Below are 20,965 nucleotides of genomic sequence, written 5' to 3'. Positions count from 1 at the left end.
GTTAAATTTAAGGGGAAATTTTCATAAAGCACTATCTTTTAGTAGTAATTAGTCATCTATAGATACCATTTGCTATATTACGGATTATAGATACATTTTCTGTGGTTATAAGATGTATTTGATGCATTTAAGCTATTGTATTCATGAATACATTAGCAAAAATAGGCGTGAATCAGGGAAGTTCAACTAATCAGTTGTTGTATTCGAGTGTATTCGACTGTATTCATCGCGTCAAACATGGGATTACAGCTGAACAGATTACTGTATTCGACTGTATTCACGGTGTGAAACAGGGGATTACACTGTTTTTAAACGGAAAGTGTATCAATTAACATAATAGACTTCTAATATAACTCAACAAACTCAATTATAACACACAAAATTTGTATTTCCGGTTATAAAAAAGATTCTCAACTGAAAAATACCCCAAAAATATAGCAATCTTCAGAGAAATTATATAATACATTTGAATACGTAAATTATATTAATTAAAAAAACATATGAATACATTCATGGCATATAGCGAGATAGTGAATACAATAAAATACATAGAATACAACGGGATACATTGAAAAATAAAAAATAAAAAGATAATGAATACAATGAAATACACGGAATACAGCGAGATACATTGAATTATAATGGAAAAAAAGACAATGAATACAATGAAATACATGAAAATACAGTGTGATACGTTGAAAATACATTGAAATATATTAACAGAAAATCAAGTTGCTCAGCTCCAAAACTCCGTCGTCTTTGCTCAAGAACAAACCCTAATTTCCGCCTTGTAGCCAAATAGTCCTTCCATCTTCAAAGATCTTGCAGAACGCTAGTTGAACCGGAACTTACAGAATATTAAATCGAAACTTAATTGGTTTCTTGTCTAGTTAACTGCATGGAATGAAATCCAGGCATCAATGAAAGATAAATGTGTGATGAAGTCAAGCATTGTAAAGTTGGTGAGATTGGGTCTTCAGCGACGGAATACAGCGAGATAATCACCAACGATTTCGTGGATTTGCTTCGGCATGATTGGGTCTTCAGGTTAGGGTTTGTTGTTGTTGTGCTGCTGGTTGCTGGATTTTTCAGTTGAGAAGCTGCCGTTAGAAGGAGGAGGAGAGCGGAAATTTTAATGGGATGGGGGAAGAGAATGGGATGTATCAAAGTAGAGAGAGAAAGAAAATAGTATAACTGAATAGCGTATTTAGTAGCTTAAGACTAGGAGGTAACCAAAATTAAATATTTTGCTATAAACCTTAAAAGGTATCTATAGAATATAATTCTTTTTAAATGGTATTTATTTAAAATAAATAAGGTGTTAACCTTTGCTATATGAGGTAAAAATTCTAATTAAATATGGCTCGTCATACATACTGGTAAAAACTGGAATGGCCATTAGTTGAGTTATGATTGTGCTGCGTGATACAAGTCTTAACCAAAACTAGGAGAAATTGAAGTTTAAATATTTTACCACTTTATTTTATTGTTATATTTTATTTGCTTAGAACCGATAGGAGCAAGCTAGGATCGATAATACTTGGGTAGGCAAACTTTAGGATTTTATATTTCTTTTGAGGTTAGAGGTTGTCCCTTAGTTTATTGTTTTATTCGGGAAATGCCCCGAGAAGCTTGTAAATATTATTATCCCGAAAATGCCGAAGTACGTGTAAATGAAGACGGGAACGTTCAGGAAGCATAGTTTAGGACTTTAATTTTCTTTTCTTTTTATTTTCCTTTATTTAGGTAGGGACAACCTCGAACCTGTTTTATGTTTATGTTCTTTTTGTGTGTGTTTTACCTTAATTTGAGTATTCTTAAAAGCCAACTAAATCATGTATGCAACTATGACTTTCACAAGACTTCGAGAATGCCTAATACTTTCTCGCGAGTCAAAGTTTTTGGTGCAAATCAGTTTTGGAGTCAAATGTATTTTGAAAGAAAAATTATTTTCAAACGGTGACTTGGTACATCAAATTTCTATGTCAAGTGGCGACTCTGGGAATTCTTTCGAAATACAATCTTTTTCACATTAAAATTGAAAACCCTTTTGAGCTTTTAAAAATTACCGTATCTTCTTTTAAAGGGGTTAAGGTTAAAAAGAGGGGGTGACAAACATAATAGAGGTTTTCTCTAATTACACAAAATATGGAAATAGGATCAAACAATCAAAAAGAAATGGCTGAAAACTAGCTTTGCCTACATTTACAAACTAAGTTACAACTCTGAGCTCCATAGCAACACAATCTGGATCACGTTAGACGCTAGTGCACATCTAATTCCCAACAAAAACTAAAGAAAAAAAGAAAAATTGACACATGAATGAAAATCCAACGTCATTGTCACCTTGTCCCAGAATTGGCTGCAGGTACCTTAGACGGATAATTTGAAATGTCCACATCTATCAATGATAGGTCATAAGGCGCTGAAACATTACTTGATGCGTCCATAAGCAGCGAGCAATTCATTGCTTCGGATTTCCCTACTTGGTGTCCTACACCAGGATTTTGTGGATTGTTGTTATTAGCAGAGGGAGAGATATTAGATAATTGTACATCTTCCTGTTTGTTTCCAAATATGTACTTACATTTCCTGACAGTATCCATCTCTGGGCCAATTGGGACGAATGTCCTTGCCCTGTACTTAGTTGCACCCCCCCCCCCCCCTTCCTCTTCACCATCACCGTGATAATAAAGAACATAATCATGATATGTAGGAGTGAACTGCATCCATTGTAGAACATAGAATCTGTTAGGGCACGAGTAAAAATACAGCACAAGGGAAAATGAGCAAGTGATTGTCTGACCTGGTGGATTGTGTCATGGTAAAAGTCATTTAGCATGATTGTCACATGTTCTTGTCGTCCTCAACTTCCCAAACTATCTGGCTCAATTTCACTTAATTCAGGCTTTAAAATAATCTCAAAATGTCTGATCCTTTACTTATTTCCTCAAATGCCTTTATCATCGTCAAAAGTTGTTTCATTGTTCCATAATTAGACTAAATTCTAAGATCAAGCTAAAAATTCACATGGATGTCATGTCACTTGAATCAACATGAAAAGAACTATAAAAGAAAAGAAAACTAAACAAAAACGGCTAAAATAACATGAGGTTGAATTAAATAGATGGTAAAAGGGTTTGAACAATAAAACAAATAAAATAAAAACCTGGGTTACAATCCTAGAACAACCGAATGGCACTAAGCGAGTTAATAAGACTAAATGAACTAGGCAAAAAAAAGGATAGAAGGGTTTGAGTCACAAGACAATATCCGAATTACAACCTTGAAATAACTCCGATAACATAAATGACAACAAAATGAACTACCAAGACTCCTTCCTGACTAGCCAAGAAATGATTGTCTTTCCAATTACCAAGCTCGACATCTTAGCCATTGAGTTGCACATCGACACTACTAGGACCTTTATAGGTCTCAATCACATTTACCTAAGCAAATGGCTTTTGGGTCATTTTACCAACTCGTTCTTAAGATCGACTTCGCGGCAAATGGCTTGCCAAGGAACTTGGAAGAGCTCTCGTATCCATTTTCAACACAAATCATGCGCACCTTATACGTCTCATCATGAACAAGTAATGGCTTTTGGCTAGTATCTGTTGCATCTGGATTTTGCACGATAATGTCACCTGCATCAATAAGCTTCTGGACTATTCTTTTCAAATGTCAACACTGCTCTATTTAGACATCAGGACAATACGCGCATCTCAGAAAATAATCAAGGTTCTTTGGAAGGGGTTCGACATTTTAAATAAATCGGCTTCAACATGTCCAATCGACTCAACTTTTGGAATAAACTGGCATATGATTCTCCAATAGGAGTGGAAGACTTTTCTCTTTGCTGCTGCCTTTTCATTTGTCCTCTGGCCTCGGTTGGAACCTCTTGCCGGTAAGTGATTGATATGCTTATGGAGGTGGTGCAAGCCATTGCTGGTCTTGAGGAGGTAGAGCATATGGCGGTGCATTCTGGATAGAGTAATGGGAATGTGAGATATGACTTTGGGGATTTTGTGGGTTGGGGAGGATTATTTGGAGTGTGGAGAACAATAGATTTACACAAGAATTAAATCTACTCATTGACTCCTCATATTATTCTAACACACCAAAGACAAAATTATTCACTTCTTGAGTCTCCAATCTGAATAAAACTCTGAATTTATTACTAGAATCAGTATCCAAAAAAGTTGTCTAGAACAGAAAAAAAACATCAAAATAGAGCTGAGATACCATCACTTTGACTAGACTAATGAAATATATGTATACATACGTAGAAAGTAATTAACTGGAGAAAACAAAATCAGCAGAGAACTTCCATTTATTTTTTCTCCTTCAGTACTAAAGTCTAAACACACCCAATTTACTACTACTTAAATCCCAAATAAACCAAAAGAACACTAAAAATAAATATTAAAAAAAAGTTTATCCTACCAGAAACAAGAAGATGAACACCCAGTAGTATAACAATTATAACTGGAATTGTGAAGTCGGCGAAAAACCCTTCTTCTTCTATAGCCAAAGATACCATATTTGAGCCTCAACCAAACCAATTTTCTGATTTTTCTTGCTGATTTGAGCTTTACCCATATCACCCTTTTCACTCTAAAGAATGAATTTTTCATCTTCTCAGTAACACTCTGCTTCCTGCTGAATTGGTAGCTTCTCAAGAAAAGTTGCCTCTTTTCTAAATCAGTGTACCCTGTTTCTGTTCTGAACATGTTTACTGCCCCATAAGATATCTGTTTTACAGCCATATTGTCCATAGAATACATGTATAGATATACTGGTCTTCTGTATATATATGTTGAGAGAGAAAGTAAGAGAGAGAAATAGGAGTTTAATTTGCAGTGGGAGAAAGAATTATAGGGTTAGCGGTATATAATGGTCGTGATATATAGGTGAAGAGAGAGGGTTAGTTGGAGTCTGAATGCTCTTTATATTTTAGGCCATGCTCCGTATTAATTAATTTAATGCCATCGTGGGGATGTGCCTACATTTTAAATGTATTCGACTTTTTTTTTTTTTTCAAAAATTTTGCCATACTTACTTTATTTTTTGACAAGGAAATTTTCTTTTTAAATAATGGTGGCATATTTTGAATCGGCTTAGAATCTCCACGAAAATTCGATTTGATATCTGCTTTAGCTCTTATTAAGTGTTTGATAATATTATTTATCAAATTTAAATAAATAAAAAATCACCTTACTTTTTTCAATTAGAATTTGGACTTAAGCCTTACATGATTTTCTATCATTTCACTACCCTTCAGATTACGCCTTAGGTGCTACACAAACACAAGGAATTATCGAAATTTGGACAAATGAAAAATCACCTTATGTTCCTTAGTAATTATAGTCTTCTTTTCCCTTTTTTCATTTACTATATTTTTTAAGTGGTCACGTGAATTTGTGGGTGTCGTGAGAAATTAGAGCAAATTATGGAGAGAGAGTCACGTGACTTGGAAGGGGTTATTTTTGTTATTTTTGCATGTTTGGCAATTTAAGCAGTTAGGATCTGTTTTTTCTATTTGAGACGTGGGATAACTCACCCACGTCAGTTATTTTTTATTTCTTGATTTTGCACTTTCTTCTTTTTCCTTTTTTGTATTTTTCGGGGAAAATGTAAAAATTTGATTATATATTTTCCTTGTTTTGATTTATTGCAAGAGTAATGAAAGCATGATAGGATCTTCTCCCATTTAATTTTCTTCGTTCATCAGTTATTCAAGCATGTAATTTGAGGATGACACACGATTTATTTGTTAGACAATAAATGCTTTATAGCCCGTTTGGCAAAACTTTTAAAATCAGCTTATTTTGAGAAGTGTTTTTCACAAAAGTACTTTTTTAAAAAGTATTTTTGGTGAGAAGCAGCAATTTGAAAAGCATTTTTGAGTAGCAATTAGTGTTTGGTCAAGCTTTTGAAAACTGTTTCTAAGTGTATTTTTCTCAAAAGTGCTTCTCAGAAAAGTGTTTGGGAGAGAAGCTAATTTTTTCTGCTTCTCCAAAATTGTTTCTGTTTCTCCTCAAAAACACTTTTTTCCTTCCAAATACTTGGCCAAAAAGGCCAAATACCTCAATTTTTGGCCAAAAAAAGCACTTTTGGCCCAAAAAAAAGCTTGGCCAAACAGGCTATTAGTCTTCCAAATTAAGTCTCTAATTTCCTTTTTATCTGATATTATAATTAAACTTTCACTTTTGTGGATAGATACACGATTTATTTGTTAGACAATAAATGTTTTAGTCTTCCAAATTAAGAGGGTGTTTGGCTAAGCTTATAAGCTGGTCAAACTGGCTTATAAGCACTTTTGGCTTCTTTACACGTTTGATAAAATTAAAAGTGCTTATAAGTTAAATGCTTATAAACCAAAAATAAGCCAAAAGTCATAAGTTTATCTCCCCCAACTTATCAAATTTCAGCTTATAAGTACTTTGGATTTGACCAAAATATTTACTATTCTATCTCTAAAGTACTTCTTTTTAAAACAAAACTCTTCGTATAACCAGTTCTTCAGCTGCTTATTATTAATTTCAGTACTTTTATCCAAACATGTAACTGCTTATTTTTTAAATCAACTTCAGTACTTAAAAGTGTTTTTCAGCACCTAATGTTTATCAGCCACTCTACGTCAGCTAAGCCAAACGGGCTCTAAGTCTCTAATTCCCTTTTTATCTGATATTATAATTAAACTTTGACTTTTGCGGATAGATTCTTTTTTTTTATTTAAGTATGAACAAATATGTCGTGTTATTTGTTTTCAATAACTTGAAGTACTTATGCCCGCAAATTAAGATCTCCTCTCGTATTATAATAATGCAAATCCAATAAAAATACTACATCGGCAATCATATTCGCTTAATTAAGTGTTTGTTGATATAAAAGATAAGATACACTAGAAAAATCGATGAAAGATTGCCCTAATTGTTTGCGCTAAAGACGTTAAAGAATTAAACAGGAAATGAATTATACTAGATTAGAAAAAATCGTAATTTAATTTATGATACTAATTTTCACTAGATTTTTAGATAAGAGAATGCAGATGTAATTGAGAGAATTTTTTGTATATTTTTTTTATAATGAAATCTGTACAAAACTTGTCCTTGTATACAAATAAAAAGAATCTTTCAATAACTAACTATGCTACTTGGCCTATGACTATTAGCTATTCTATAACAAATTTATTGGATAGAAACAGAAAGAATAATTTATCTACGAGAAACAAAAAAATTTGCACACGTTGTCGGGAGAAATTTAAAAATAGCCAGATTTACATCTGGTCATTCAAAAATAGCCCAATTTCAAAAGTAATCGAAATTTAGCCATTTTTCATGTAAAGATAAATCTGAGCGAAAATACTGTTCAAAACCCGAAAAATACGCTTGTATATTATACTGGAGTTCCAGCATAAATATGCTTGAACTCCAGCATATTATACGGAGAGTTCCAGGATAACTATGCTGGAACTCCAGCATAATATGTTGGAGTTCCAGCATAAGTACACTAGAACTCCAGCATAATATACTGGAGTTCCAGCAAGTATAAATGTCCAGTATAATATACTGGAGTTTGGAGCACCGGTGCTCCAGTCTCCCGTATATTATACAGGAATCAGCAAAGTATATCGGTCCAGCATAATATGCTAGAGTTCGTACACAGATGCACCGAACTCACGTATATTATGCGGGACCGGTCTTTATTGCAACAAAATAGTGGCTATTTTTCATTGACTTCGTAAACGGTGGCTATTTTTGAATGACCATTCCGAAAATTGGCTATACCGTGCTATTTTAACCACGTTGTCTTGTCTTCTTCTATAGCAGGCCCAAGAGGCTTCAGACGAATTTGGGCCCAATAAAAAATAGATCAAAAATCAACAGCACAAGCACTTTGATCCTAAAACCACTTTGAGCCCAATTGTGAAAAGAGTCCAAATCCAAATCTCTTATACATCTGCTTTGTTTGGACAGAAGACATTCACCTCGTTTGTGTCGGTCGTCTTCTTCACAATCTTAGCTTCCTTTGCTTTCCAATTTTTCATGGAATCACTATTAAGTTATGAAAATTGTGAAGCTTCGATTCCAACACCACCCCCTCCCCTCAAGTTGGAGGGATGTGAAACAACCCCCAACTTGCCCAAAACAGTCTTGTGGATCGGACCAGAAAGGGGTTTTGTGAAAACATCGGCAATATGAGAGAAGGGAACAAAGGATAAAGAGATGAGACCAGCAAGGTATTGCTGTCGGACAAAGTGACAATCAAGGACGACATGCTTGGTGCGTTCGTGAAAGACTGGATTTTTGGCGATGTGGATAGCGGCCTGACTGTCAGAGTGAATAGGTACAGGAATAGAAGGAGTAAGAGAAAGGTCTTCAAGAAGACGGAGAAGCCATGTGAGTTCTGCGACGACTCAGTGCATAGAACGGTACTCTACCTCGGCGGAGGAAAGGGATACTAAAGATTACTTCTTGAACTTCCAAGAAATGGGAGAAGAACCAAAGGAAATGTAATAGCCACTGATAGACCTGCGAGTGTCCGGACATCGGCCCCAATCGGAGTCACAAAATGCAACAAGCTTTAATGAGGGATTAGATGAGAGAAAAAGCCCTAAACCAGGGTCCAAAAGAAAGTAACGTAAACAACGTAAAGCAGCATCAAAATGAGGACGACGAGGCGATTGCATGAATTGACTGAGGTGTTGCACAGCAAATGACAAATCAGGACGGGTGTGAGTTAGATAATTGAGTTTGCCCAAAAGTTTGCGATAGATGAAAGGATCTGGTAGAAGATCACCTTTATTCAAACGCAAGTGGAAACAAGGATCAACAGGAGAAGAAGTTGGTTTGGAGTCCAAGCAACCAAATTCAGAAAGAAGATCCAAGGTAAATTTCCTTTGAGTTAATATGATTCCTTGTGTTTCCCTGATGATTTCAATACCCAACAAATAATGTGCTTGACCTAAATCCTTGATTTTGAACTCAGAGTCTAGAAACACGTTAAGAGAATTAAGTTCTGTAGGGTCATCTCTTGTAAGTAAAATGTCATCGACATAGACAGCAATGATGGTAGTGTTGCCTGCTAATTTCATGAAAAGGTGTGAGTAATCGTTGAGCGAATGAGAGTAACCTTTGAAATTAAGAGTAGTAGTAAGCCTGGCATACCACTGCCTAGAGGCTTGGAGCAAACCATAGAAAGATTTGCGCAGTTTGCAAACATGAGCAGGGGTGGGAGGGGTAAGTCCAGCTGGAAACTTCATGTAAACTTCCTCTTGTAAATCACTAAGGAGGAAAACATTATTGACGTCCAATTGGTAAACACCCCACTGCTTCTTAACTGCCACTGTCAATAAACATATGATGGTTATCATTTTAACAACTGGGGAGTAGGTCTCATTGAAATCAATCTCTTCCCTTTGCATGTCACCCCTGATGACTAACCGAGCTTTAAACCTCTCTACTAAACCATCCTACTTGTATTTCACCTTGTAAACCCACTTACAGGGCAATGCTTTCCTGTCCTTAGGTAGTTGCACAATCTCCCAAGTTTTGTTTGCCTCTAAAGGTGCAAGTTCTTGGTTCATGGCTTCCTGCCAACCAGGATGAAAGGAAGCTTGGGAAAATGAGGTAGGTTCAAAAATATGGAAAATGGTGGTTAGGATATTTTGGTAAGTGGAAGATAGGGCAGAAAAAGATAAGATAGAAGGGGACATAGGGGAAGCAAAACAGTGGGTAGTCAGATTAGTTAAAATAACTGAATTGCAGATATAGTCATCCAAATAAGATGGTAAATAATGTTCTCTGGTGGATCTTCTGAGAGCAGGTTGAGAAGGTAGAGTGGTGGGAAATAGGGATGAATCAGATTGAGCAGGAGGAAGTAGGGAAGGGGGAGAGTCAGAGGCTGAAGTAAGTGAAGTAGAAATGGGAGAAGTAAAGGGTAAATAAGTAGAATTAAAAGGGGGTGGTGGTAAAGAGGCAATGCTAAAAGAAATAGGTCTAGGTGTTAGAGATGGGGAAGGTATAGAGCAGGGAGGTGCAGGTGGTACTTGATCAAGAGTGTCAATGGAATGGGAAGACAATTTGACTGGAAATATAGGTGACATGGGCTTGATAGAGGTATAGGGAAAGATGTGTTCATGGAAAACAACATCCCTTGAAACAAAGACCTTATGAGTTTGTAGATCAAGTAGCTTATATCCCTTCTTGCTAGAAGGATACCCCAAAACACACACACTTAACTGATCTGGGATCTAGCTTGGATCTGTGTGTAGGTAGTATTGAAGCATAGCATAAGCAACCAAAGGCTCTTAATGTACCATAGTCAGGAGGTTGACCAAATTAGACTTCATACGGGGTCTTCATCTTTAGAACTGTAGAGGGAAATCTGTTAATTGAAAAGGTTGTTGTCAACAAGCAATCCCCCAAAACTTGACTTGAAGGTTAGATTGGAAGAGTAATGCCCTGCAGGTTTCAAGTAAATGTCCATGCTTCCTCTCAACAACCCCATTTTGTTGGGGAGAGGAAACACAAGTTTTTTGATGAAGAATACCTTGGGAATCAAAGAACTGTGAGGTACTGGGATTGGATCCCAACTCAAGGGCATTATCTGATCTTATAACCTTTACTTTGGTGTGAAACTGTCTCTCAGTTATGGCTAAGAATTGTTTGAGCATTGTGAAAGCATTAGACTTAGTTTTGAGAAGAAATGTCCATGTGCCTCTACTATAATCATCCACTATAGTAAGAAAGTATTTGTAACCATCATAAGCATGTATTTTGTAAGGTCCCCAAGTGTCGACATGAATAAGATCAAAAATTTGTTTAGTTGTTATAGAACTAGAGGGAAAAGATAATTTGACTTGCTTAACTTTAGCACAAATATTACAAGGCTAAAAATTAGAAGGAGAAGAAGAATAAGAAATAGAAGAGATGCATTTCATATTAGAAAAGGGCATATGTCCCAGTCTATTATGCCATAAACTTACATCTTTAGAAGGATGCTAAACATGTGCTAGAATTGGAAACTGCTCTACTAGACTTTTGACTACAAACAGAATGGCTAAAAGCCTTGATTAAATTAGACATAACTACTCTAGGCTTGAGAAATTTGGTTGGACCAACTTGGCTTGAGTGGACTGAATTGAAGACATAGATCCCTCTAGTGACTTTACCAAGCACCACTGGCCTCTTCAGTGAAGGGGCCTGCAATGTTGCACCAAAAGAGGAGAAAATCATAAGTGAATGAAATTTCAAACACAACTTGTGTACGACAATTAGTTGTAATGAAAACATGGCACAAACATAACATGATAAAGGGTAAAGCCAGGTAGAATAGCTATTGATCCTGCCTGATAAACCAACACCTTAGCAGAATTAGGCAGCTTTACCTAGAATGTCTTAGGAAGGAGTTTGATATTAAATAGAAGCTCCAAATCAGAAGTCATGTGCTCAGAAGCACCTGAATCTAAAATCCAAGAAATAGATTGAAGAGAAACACTTATATATGTTTTGGATGAGGAAGAGGAATGAGGTATACCAGCACAATTAGCAGACACTGTCTCCTCATATGTCTGCTCAATTTGAGAACCAACTTTCACTTGTTGAAGCAACTGGTAAAGGCTGTGAAACTGATCTTGTGTCATAGGTTGGTCTCCTGCACTATTTGGTTGAGTATATGATATTTCCATGGAAACTGCTGCATTGTTGTTTCCATGTTGAAATTCTTAGCAGGTGTGACTTTCTGCCCTCCATAGGACTGTTGAGCTGCAACAACGGCACTTTCAGCTGGATGATGAGAAATCTGTACTTGTCTTTGCTTCTTATCTCTGATAAGCAAGGAGTGGGCATGATTCAGTGAAGGCAAAGGAGATAGCAGAAGTAGATTGCTTCTAGCTGCTGCATAAGTATCATTCAGTCCCATAAGGAACTGAATGAGTCTGTTATCCTGTTGAGATTTGTAGTTTTTAAGTTTACCACCATAACTGCAGTCATAGGTACTGTGTTGGCATATATCCAGACTGTCCAATTCATCCCATAGCCTTTTCAGCTTAGTATAGTATCCTACTATGTCCAAATTTCCTTGTGTTGACTCACTGATCTCCTTTTATAGGTGATAAAGTTGTGGTCCACTACTCTGACCAAATCTTTCTTCAAGATTATCCCAAAATTCCTTGGCGGTCTTGGTGTACAAAACACTCTCTACTATTGCTTTGGAAAGAGAGTTTAATAGCCAAGAAATGAACATGTCATAACAATGTGTCCAAGACTTGAAGTCATCAAAAGAGATTTTGGGCTAAAGAAATGTTCCATCAATGAGTCCTACTTTGTTCTTAGCAGACAAAGCTATGAGCATTCCCCTTCTCCAACCCCCATATCCTCTTCCATCAAAAGGAGAGTTAACAAGAAGCATTCCAGGTGAATTAGAAGGGTGGAGGTAAAAGGGATATGAGGAGTCAAGAAGTGCAGAAGCAGTTGTTGCCATCTGAGAAGAGCTGGTTGTTGTGACAGATGCTGAAGGGAGCTCGACTTGGTCTCCCATGGTTGATTAGGATATAACTAAAAAAATGGATTGAAGAAGGATCGAGCACTACTGCTCTGATACCATGTTATAAGAATAAGAGAATGAAGATGTAATTGAGAGAATTTTCTGTATATTTTTTTGATAATGAAATCTGTACAGAACTTGTCCTTATATACAAATAAAAAGAATCTTTCAATAACTAACTATGTCACTTGGCCTATAACTATTAGCTATTTTATAACAAATTTATTGGATAGAAACAGAAAGAATAATTTATCTACAAGAAACAAAAAATCTGCACACGTTGTCTTGTCTTCTTCTATAGCAGGCCCAAGAGGATTCAGACGAACTTGGGCCCAATAAAAAATAGATCAAAAATCAGCAACATAAGCACATTGATCCCAAAAATACCTTGATCCCAATTGTGAAAAGAGTCCATATCCAAAACTCTTATACATCTGCTTTGTTTGGACAGAAGACATTCACCTCGTTTGTGTCGGTCGTCTTCTTCACAATTTCAGCTTCCTTTGCTTTCCAATTCTTCATGGAATCACCATTAAGTTCTGAAATTTGTGAAGCTTCGATTCCAACACCCCCCCCCCCTCAAGTTGGAGGGATGTGAAACAACCCCCAACTTTCCCAAAACAGTCTTGTGGATCGGACCAGAAAGGCGTTTTGTGAAAACATCGACAATCTAAGAAGAGGATGGAACAAAGGATAAAGAGATGAGACCAGCAAGGTATTGCTGTCGGACAAAGTGACAATCAAGGTCGACATGCTTGGTGCGTTCGTGAAAGACTGGATTTTTGGCAATATGGATAGCAGCCTGACTGTCAGAGTGAAGAGGTACAGGAATAGAAGGAGTAAGAGAAATGTCTTCAAGAAGACGGAGAAGCCATGTGAGTTCTGCGACGACTCGGCGCATAGAACGGTACTCTGCCTCGGCGGAGGAAAGGGACCCCAAAGATTGCTTCTTGGACTTCCAAGAAATGGGAGAAGAACCAAGGGAAATGTAATAGTCACTAATAGACATACGAGTGTCCGGACATCGGCCCCAATTGGAGTCACAAAAAGCAACAAGTTTGAAGGAGGGATTAGATGAGAGAAAAAGCCTTAAACCAGGGTCCAAAAGAAGGTAACGTAAACAACGTAAAGCAGCATCAAAATGAGGATGACGAGGCGATTGTATGAATTGACTGAGGTGCTAAACAGCAAATGACAAATTAGGATGGGTGTGAGTTAGATAATTGAGTTTGCCCAAAAGTTTGCGATATATAAAAGGATCCGGTAGAAGATCACCTTCATTCAAACGCAAGTGGTAATAAGGATCAAGAGGAGAAGAAGCTGGTTTGGAGTCCAAGCAGCCAAATTCAGAAAGAAGATCCAAGGTAAATTTCCTTTGAGTTAATATGATTCCTTGTGTTTCCCTGATGATTTCAATACCCAAAAAATAATGTGCTTGACCTAAATCCTTGATTTTGAACTTAGAGTCTAGAAATACCTTAAGAGAATTAAGTTTTGTAGGGTCATCTCCTGTAAGTAAAATGTCATCGGCATAGATAGCAATGATGGTAGTGTTGCCTACTGAAAAAGAGTGAGTAGTAACCTTTGAACTTTAGAGCAGCAGTAAGTCTGGCATACCACTACCTAGAGGCTTGGTGCAAACCATAGAGAGATTTGTGCAGTTTGCAAACATGAGCAGGGGTGGGAGGGGTAAGTCCAGCTGGAAACATCATGTAAACTTCCTCCTATAAATCACCATGGAGGAAAGCATTGTTGACGTCCAATTGGTAAACACCCCACTACTTCTTAACTGCCACTGTCAATAAACATCTGATGGTTGTCATCTTAACAACTAGGGAGTAGGTCTCATTGAAATCAATACCTTCCCTTTGTATGTCACCCCTGATGACTAACCGAGCTTTAAACCTCTCTAGTGAACCATCCTGCTTGTATTTCACCTTGTAAACCCACTTACAGGGCAATGCTTTCCTATCCTTAGGTAGTTGCGCAACCTCCCAAGTTTTGTTTGCCTCTAAAGCTGAAAGTTCTTGGTTCATGGCTTCCTGCCAACCAGGATGAAGGGAGGCTTGGGAAAATGAGGTAGGTTCAGAAATATGGGAAATGGTGTTTAGGATATTTCGGTTGGTAGGCAGAAAAAGATAAGATAGAAGGGGACATAGGGGAAGCAAAACAGTGGGTAGTCAAATTAGTTAAAACAACTGAATTACAGATGTAATCATCCAAATAAGAGGGTAAATGATGTTCTCTGGTGGATCTTCTGAGAGCAGGTTGAGAAGGTAGAGTGGTAGGAAATAAGGATGAATCAGATTGAGCAAGAGGAAAGTAAGGAAGGGGGAGAGTTAGAGGCTGAAGTAGATGAAGTAAAAATGGGAGAAGTAAAGGGTAAAGGAGTAGAATAAATAGGGGATGGTGGTAAAGAGGCAATGATATAAGAAATAGGTCTAGGTGTTAGAGATGGGGAAGGTATAGAGTAGGGAGGTGCGGGTAATGCTTGATCAGGAGTGTCAATGGAATGGGAAGACAATTTGACTGGAAATATAGGTGACAGGGGATTGAAAGAGGTAAAGGGAAAGATGTGTTCATGGAAAACAACATCTCTTGAAACAAAGACCTTGTGAGTTTGTAGATCAAGTAGCTTATCCCTTCTTGCCAGAAGGATACCCCAAAAACACATACTTAACTTATCTGGGATCTAGCTTGGATATGTGTGTAGGTAGTGTTGACGCATAGCATAAGCAACCAAAGGCTCTTAATATACCATAGTTAGGAGTTTGACCAAATAAGACTTCATAAGGGGCCTTCATCTTTAGAACCGTAGAGGGAAATCTGTTAATTAAAAAGGTTGCCGTCAACAAGCAATCCCTCAAAACTTGACTGGAAGGTTAGATTGAAAGGGTAATGACCTACAGGTTTCAAGTAAATGTTCATGCTTCCTCTCAACAACCCCATTTTGTTAGGGAGAGGAAATACAAGTTGTTTGATGAAGAATACCTTGGGAAGCAAAGAACTGTGAGGTACTGGATTGGATCCCAACTCAAGGGCATTATCCGATATTATAACCTTTACTTTGGTGTGAAACTGTCTCTCAGTTATGGCTAAGAATTGTTTGAGAATTGTGAAAGCATTAGACTTAGTTTTGAGAAGAAATGTCCATGTGTCTCTACTATAATCATCCACTATAGTAAGAAAGTATTTGTAACCATCATAAGTATGTGCTTTGTAAGGTCCCCAAGTGTCGACATGAATAAGATCAAAAATCTATTTAGTTGTTATAGAACTAGAGGGGAAAGATAATTTGACTTGCCTAACTTTAGCACAAATATCACAAGGCTAAAAATTAGAAGGAGAAGAAGAATAAGAAATAGAAGAGATGCACTTCATATTAGAAAAGGGCATATGTCCCAGTCTATTATGCCATAAACTTACATCTTTAGAAATTGATGCTAAACATGTGCTAGAATTGGAAACTGATCTACTAGACTTTTGATTACAAAAAGAATGGCTAAAAGCCTTGATTAAATTAGACATAACTACTCTAGGCTTGAGGAACTTAGATGGACCAACTTGGCTTGAGTGGACTGAATTGAAGACATAGATCCCTCTAGTGACTTTACCAAGCACCACTGGCCTCTTCAGTGAAGGGGCATGCAATGTTGCACCAAAAGAGGAGAAAATCATAAGTGAATGAAATTGCAAACACAACTTGTGTACTGACAATAAGTTGTAATTAAAACATGGCACAAACAAAACATGATATAGGGTAAAGCCAGGTAGAATAGCTATTGATCTTGCCTGATAAACCAACACCTTAGCAGAATTAGGCAGCTTTACATAGACTGGCTTAGGAAGGAGTTTGGCATTAAATAGAAGCTGCAAATCAGAAGTCATGTGCTCAGAAGCACCTGAATCTAAAATCTAAGAAATAGATTGAAGAGAAACATTGATATATGTTTTGGAAGAGGAAGAGGAATGAGGTATACCAACACAATTAGCAGACACAGTCTCCTCATATGTCTGCTCAATTTGAGAATCAACTTTCACTTGTTGAAGAAACTGGTAAAGGCTGTGAAACTGATCTTGTGTCATGGGTTGGTCTCCTGCACTATTTGGTTGAGTTTCTATGGAAACTGCTGCATTGCTCTTTGCTCCATTGAATCTTTTGGATTAGGTAAACTTAAAATCTGAGGGAAAACCAATCAATCTATAACAGTTTTCAATGGTATGATTTTGCTTCTTGCAATAGTTGCAAAACTGAGTTCCCTTCTTTGTTTCCATGTTGAACTTCTTAGTAGGTGTGACTTTTTGCCCTTCATAGGACTGTTGAGCTGCAACAAAGGCACTTTAAGCTGGATGATGAGAGATCTGTACTTCTCTTTGCTTCTCATCTTTGATAAGCAAGGAGTAGGCATGATTCAGTGAAGGCAAAGGAGATAGCAGAAGTAGATTGCTTCTAGTTGCTGCATAAGTGTCATTCAGTCCCATAAGGAACTGAATGAGTCTGTTATCCTGTTGAGATTTGTAGTTTTTGAGTTTACCACCATAACTGCAGTCACGGGTACAGTGTTGCCATATATCCAAACTGTCCAATTCATCCTACCGCCTGTTCAGCTTAGTATAGTATCTTGCTATGTCCAAATTTCCTTGTGTTGACTCACTGATCTCCTTTTGTAGGTGATAAAGTTGTGGTCCACTACTCTGACCAAACCTTTCTTCAAGCTCATCCTAGATTTCCTTGGGGGTCTTGGTGTACAGAACACTCTCTGCTATTGCTTTGGAAAGAGAGAGCCAAGAAATGATCATGTCATTACAACGTGTCCAAGACTTGAAGTCATCAGAAGAGATTTTGGGCTGAAGAAATGTTCCATCAATGAGTCCTACTTTGTTCTTAGCAGACAAAGCTATGAGCATTCCCCTTCTCCAGCCCCCATATCCTCTTCCATCAAAAGGGGAGTTAACAAGAAGCATTCCAGGTGAATCAGAAGGGTGGAGGTAAAAGGGATGTGAGGAGTCAAGAAGTGCAGAAGCAGTTGTTGCCATTTGAGGAGAGCTGGTTGCTGTGACAGATGCTGAAAGGAGCTCGACTTGGTCTCCCATGGTTGATTAGAATATAACTAAAAAAATGGATTGAAGAAGGATGGAGCACTACTGCTCTGATACCATGTTAGAAGAATAAGAGAATGAGGATGTAGTTGAGAGTTTTCTGTATATTTTTTTAATAATGAAATCTATACAAAACTTGTCCTTATATACAAATAAAAAGAATCTTTCAATAACTAACTATGTCACTTGGCCTATGACTATTAGCTATTCTATAACAAATTTATTGGATAGAAACAGAAAGAATAATTTATCTACAAGAAACAAAAAATCTGCACACGTTGTCTTGTCTTCTTCTATAGCAGGCCCAAGAGGCTTCAGACGAATTTGGGCCCAATAAAATATAGATCAAAAATCAGCAGCGCAAGCACTTTGATCCCAAAAATACCTTGAGCCCAATTGTGAAAAGAGTCCAAATCCAAATCTCGTATACATCTGCTTTGTTTGGACAGAAGACATTCACCTCGTTTGTGTCGGTCATCTTCTTTACAATTCAGCTTCCTTTGCTTTCCATTTCTTAATATAATCATTAAGTTTTTAAATTTGTGAAGCTTCGATTCCAACAAGATAACCAAATTCTACATACAAAGCTCAAGCATTACATGCAGAATTCCAGACATAAAACTCCAAAACTATATCAAATATGATTAAGTTTTACAAAATTTATCTCAAATAATTAGTCGGATAACTGCATAGTTGGATCCAATTAAACTCTATGGGTTCAATCTTTAAAGTTTTTAATATTAGACCTATTATATTTTTAAAGTTATGGGTTCATATCTACTATTTATTGCAATTTTAGTGAAATCTTACACAGATTTATACTCCGCTTCAAAAGTTATGGGTTCAATTAAACCTATAAGTACAGTGGTACATCCGCTCCTGGCATAAAGTATAAACTGAAACCATATAATTCCGTCCTATAACTATGAATGTCTTTACCAACTCAATTGTAAATTACATAGTCATAGTGCTTTAGATAATCCAATTAGGATAAGAAGACGAATCTTAAGGAAGAATCAGAGACAACGGGATTCCTTAAACACACTGAACTAAGTTTCTTCCAATATAATCTAACATAAAGATAAGGTGGCGCCAGGAAATGCCATTAATTATCTTAATACGAATTACATAGAAATTCAAGAAAGACAGGTTGGAAAAATAAATAAGTCAAATGTTAGCAATGAAATTAAATCAGAGAATTCAGATTTTATCGCAATAGGTGTAACCAATCCCTTACATTTGAGTATGTCTTCCAATACAAGTATTTAAAGCTAACAAATTACTAACTTCTACACCAAGAATTGCAGGCGCCGCTTACCCTAAATTATTGGAGTATAGCTAAAGAGAGAAAAACTATCAAATAATGATTTATCTTCTATTAAATTAATTTCTAATTAATCTCCACCTTTATACTATAAACAAACCGGCATTTATCCATAATAATTATTTTGTTCCGTTCTCAACTTTTAAGAATATGTTCTTCAATTATAAATTTACGTACTTTAACACTATAAAAAATATCCATACTTTTCTTGATGTTCCCAGTTGTGTTCTAAATTAAAGACATCATAGTCCGCCGAGCTCCGACCCTTAATTATTGCCATCCACATTGACCATTAATTTGAAGAATCAAGAATATTGAGATTAACTTAATTATATCTACTAATCAGACCTAATTATAATAAGAGTGTTGAGATCTCAAGTTGGAGCTTCCTTAAGCGTGAATCATAACTAAAAAGTAGTAAAAGAAGATATCTTGAGTTATTCATTAATTAATATTGCAAGCTAGAGACGACTAATTAAACAATCACAAGTAGAGATAATCATATAATGATTGAAGGTATGATTTGTTGTAGTATTAGTTTAATTGCTTCTCAGTCATTTGGTCAACCAAAAAGCAAGGTGATTTATTTGTCCCAAGTGTAGAAAAACTCCACAGCACAAGAATCGAAGGTACATAAAATACCTTCATAATCTTTTCTCGTGCTAGAGTAGTATCTTCTAACTTATTTTTTTCACAAAAATAATACTATATCTTTGATTTGAAGTCCTGTACAGAACCAAATAAATAAATCCTCTTGAATAAGTATGCGGGATTAAACTGTTGCTCAAACAAAGAGAACGAGGGAAACAAAAACGACCTATCACATTTAAAATATGTCATTTCCTTCCTTCCCTTTTTGTTTTTTCCCCTTATCTTATTTCACCTAAACAAACAAAATGTTTCGTGATTTTCCCACCTTATAAAATGGCCCATCATAGATGTGAAAAGAAAATAAAATAAAATACATATACAACTGATGACCAATATTATATAAAAAATATGACGACTACAAAAACAAAGGGACAACAGTTAATTCAGTGTGAAAGTAATATAACCCTTGTTATTTGATAACGCGTTGTGAGACCTCCATGAGACGTGTTTGGCTGCACCTACTTATAAACATTAAAAGTAGCACATAAAAGAAGTGGGTAAAACGCGCAAGTACATATATGGCGTTTCTTTTATAGTATTAATCATGTTTCTAATGGAGTATGTTTTATTTTAATCATGTTTCTGACGGCATATGTTTTATATTAATCACGTTTCTGAAAAGTTTCTTTTACATGCCTCACACCTTTCATGTATGAATTAGCGCATGCCTAGCATTAGAATGAATAAAGTGAAGTAATAGTTCTTAAACTTGGTGAAGTAAACATTTTAATCCAAGCTCCTTTACTGTTTAATGAAATCCACACCCTTTTTTTAACAGAATTTGTTGGAATAAGAAAATCACAAAAAAAAAAAATCCATCTCCCAAAGATAAAAGAGCCCTTTTAATAGCCTATTTGGCCAAGCTGGAAAAATCAGCTTATTTTGAGATGTGCTTTTGTTAAAAGTGTTTTTCTTTAAAAGTAATTTTGGTGAGAAGCAATTTGTGTTTGACTAATTAATTTGAAAAGTACTTCTAAGCAATAATTAGTGCTTGACCAAACTTTTAAAAAGTGTTTCTTAGTGTATTTTTATCAAAAGTGCTTCTCAAAATAGTTCTTTCGAGAAGAAACTACTTTTTTAAACTTTAGGGAAAAAATATTATTTTTTAACTTGGAGAAGCTTGGCCGTGGACTACCAATAGGAGCTAATCATTACTACACAAGTTAGCACCCACAGATCTAATGTCCTAAGTCAACCAATAGGAGCTAATGATTCAGATATTTAACTAAAAAACAAAAATGTGGATGGAAAATATAGAACGCATAACATCGGCTTTCTATAAACACAACTTCCAGACTCCAATATCAGGAACGAAAAGGAACCTTCCAAAGAGAGAGA

General features: G+C 36.3%; 2 protein-coding genes and 1 long non-coding RNA gene across 3 annotated transcripts; all 3 read right to left on the bottom strand.

The window, feature by feature from the left end:
• Nucleotides 1–2,109: 2,109 nt before the first annotated feature.
• LOC142161838 (uncharacterized) lies at nucleotides 2,110–4,990 on the bottom strand. The gene is made up of 2 exons (XR_012693509.1): nucleotides 2,807–4,990; nucleotides 2,110–2,723 (listed from the first exon to the last, which is right to left on the bottom strand). It is a non-coding gene; the product is annotated as an uncharacterized LOC142161838 (long non-coding RNA).
• A 3,483-nt stretch (nucleotides 4,991–8,473) lies between these two features.
• LOC142162263 (uncharacterized) lies at nucleotides 8,474–11,650 on the bottom strand. The gene is made up of 7 exons (XM_075218595.1): nucleotides 11,467–11,650; nucleotides 11,310–11,356; nucleotides 11,061–11,210; nucleotides 10,558–10,897; nucleotides 9,764–9,909; nucleotides 9,511–9,598; nucleotides 8,474–9,351 (listed from the first exon to the last, which is right to left on the bottom strand). Exons 1-7 carry the CDS (start codon nucleotides 11,648–11,650, stop codon nucleotides 8,474–8,476), a joined length of 1,833 nt encoding a protein of 610 aa, XP_075074696.1.
• A 5,020-nt stretch (nucleotides 11,651–16,670) lies between these two features.
• LOC142162262 (uncharacterized) lies at nucleotides 16,671–17,646 on the bottom strand. The gene is made up of 3 exons (XM_075218594.1): nucleotides 17,303–17,646; nucleotides 16,921–17,095; nucleotides 16,671–16,733 (listed from the first exon to the last, which is right to left on the bottom strand). The coding sequence occupies exons 1-3, from the start codon at nucleotides 17,644–17,646 to the stop codon at nucleotides 16,671–16,673; spliced, it is 582 nt and encodes a 193-aa protein (XP_075074695.1).
• Nucleotides 17,647–20,965: the final 3,319 nt, after the last annotated feature.

This window comes from Nicotiana tabacum, chromosome 7 (genome assembly GCF_000715075.1).
Source record: "Nicotiana tabacum cultivar K326 chromosome 7, ASM71507v2, whole genome shotgun sequence".
NCBI classification, from domain to species: Eukaryota; Viridiplantae; Streptophyta; class Magnoliopsida; order Solanales; family Solanaceae; genus Nicotiana; species Nicotiana tabacum.
This window is presented reverse-complemented; position numbering and strand designations above follow the sequence as displayed.

Bases quoted from the DNA above. Each gene is read 5' to 3' on its own strand.
- LOC142162262 (XM_075218594.1), bottom strand. From the start codon at position 17,646: ATGGGAGACCAAGTCGAGCTCCTTTCAGCATCTGTCACAGCAACCAGC. The intron at 17,096-17,302 runs GTACACCAAGAC...CCGTGACTGCAG, and splicing joins GCAATAGCAGAGAGTGTTCT to TTATGGTGGTAAACTCAAAA. The intron at 16,734-16,920 runs GTACAGATCTCT...GTTTTCCCTCAG, and splicing joins AAGATGAGAAGCAAAGAGAA to ATTTTAAGTTTACCTAATCC.
- LOC142162263 (XM_075218595.1), bottom strand. From the start codon at position 11,650: ATGACACAAGATCAGTTTCACAGCCTTTACCAGTTGCTTCAACAAGTG. The intron at 9,910-10,557 runs GTATTCTTCATC...CACTTACTTCAG, and splicing joins ACAGTTCTTTGATTCCCAAG to CCTCTGACTCTCCCCCTTCC. The intron at 9,352-9,510 runs GTAAGTGGGTTT...GTTTATTGACAG, and splicing joins GGACAGGAAAGCATTGCCCT to TGGCAGTTAAGAAGCAGTGG.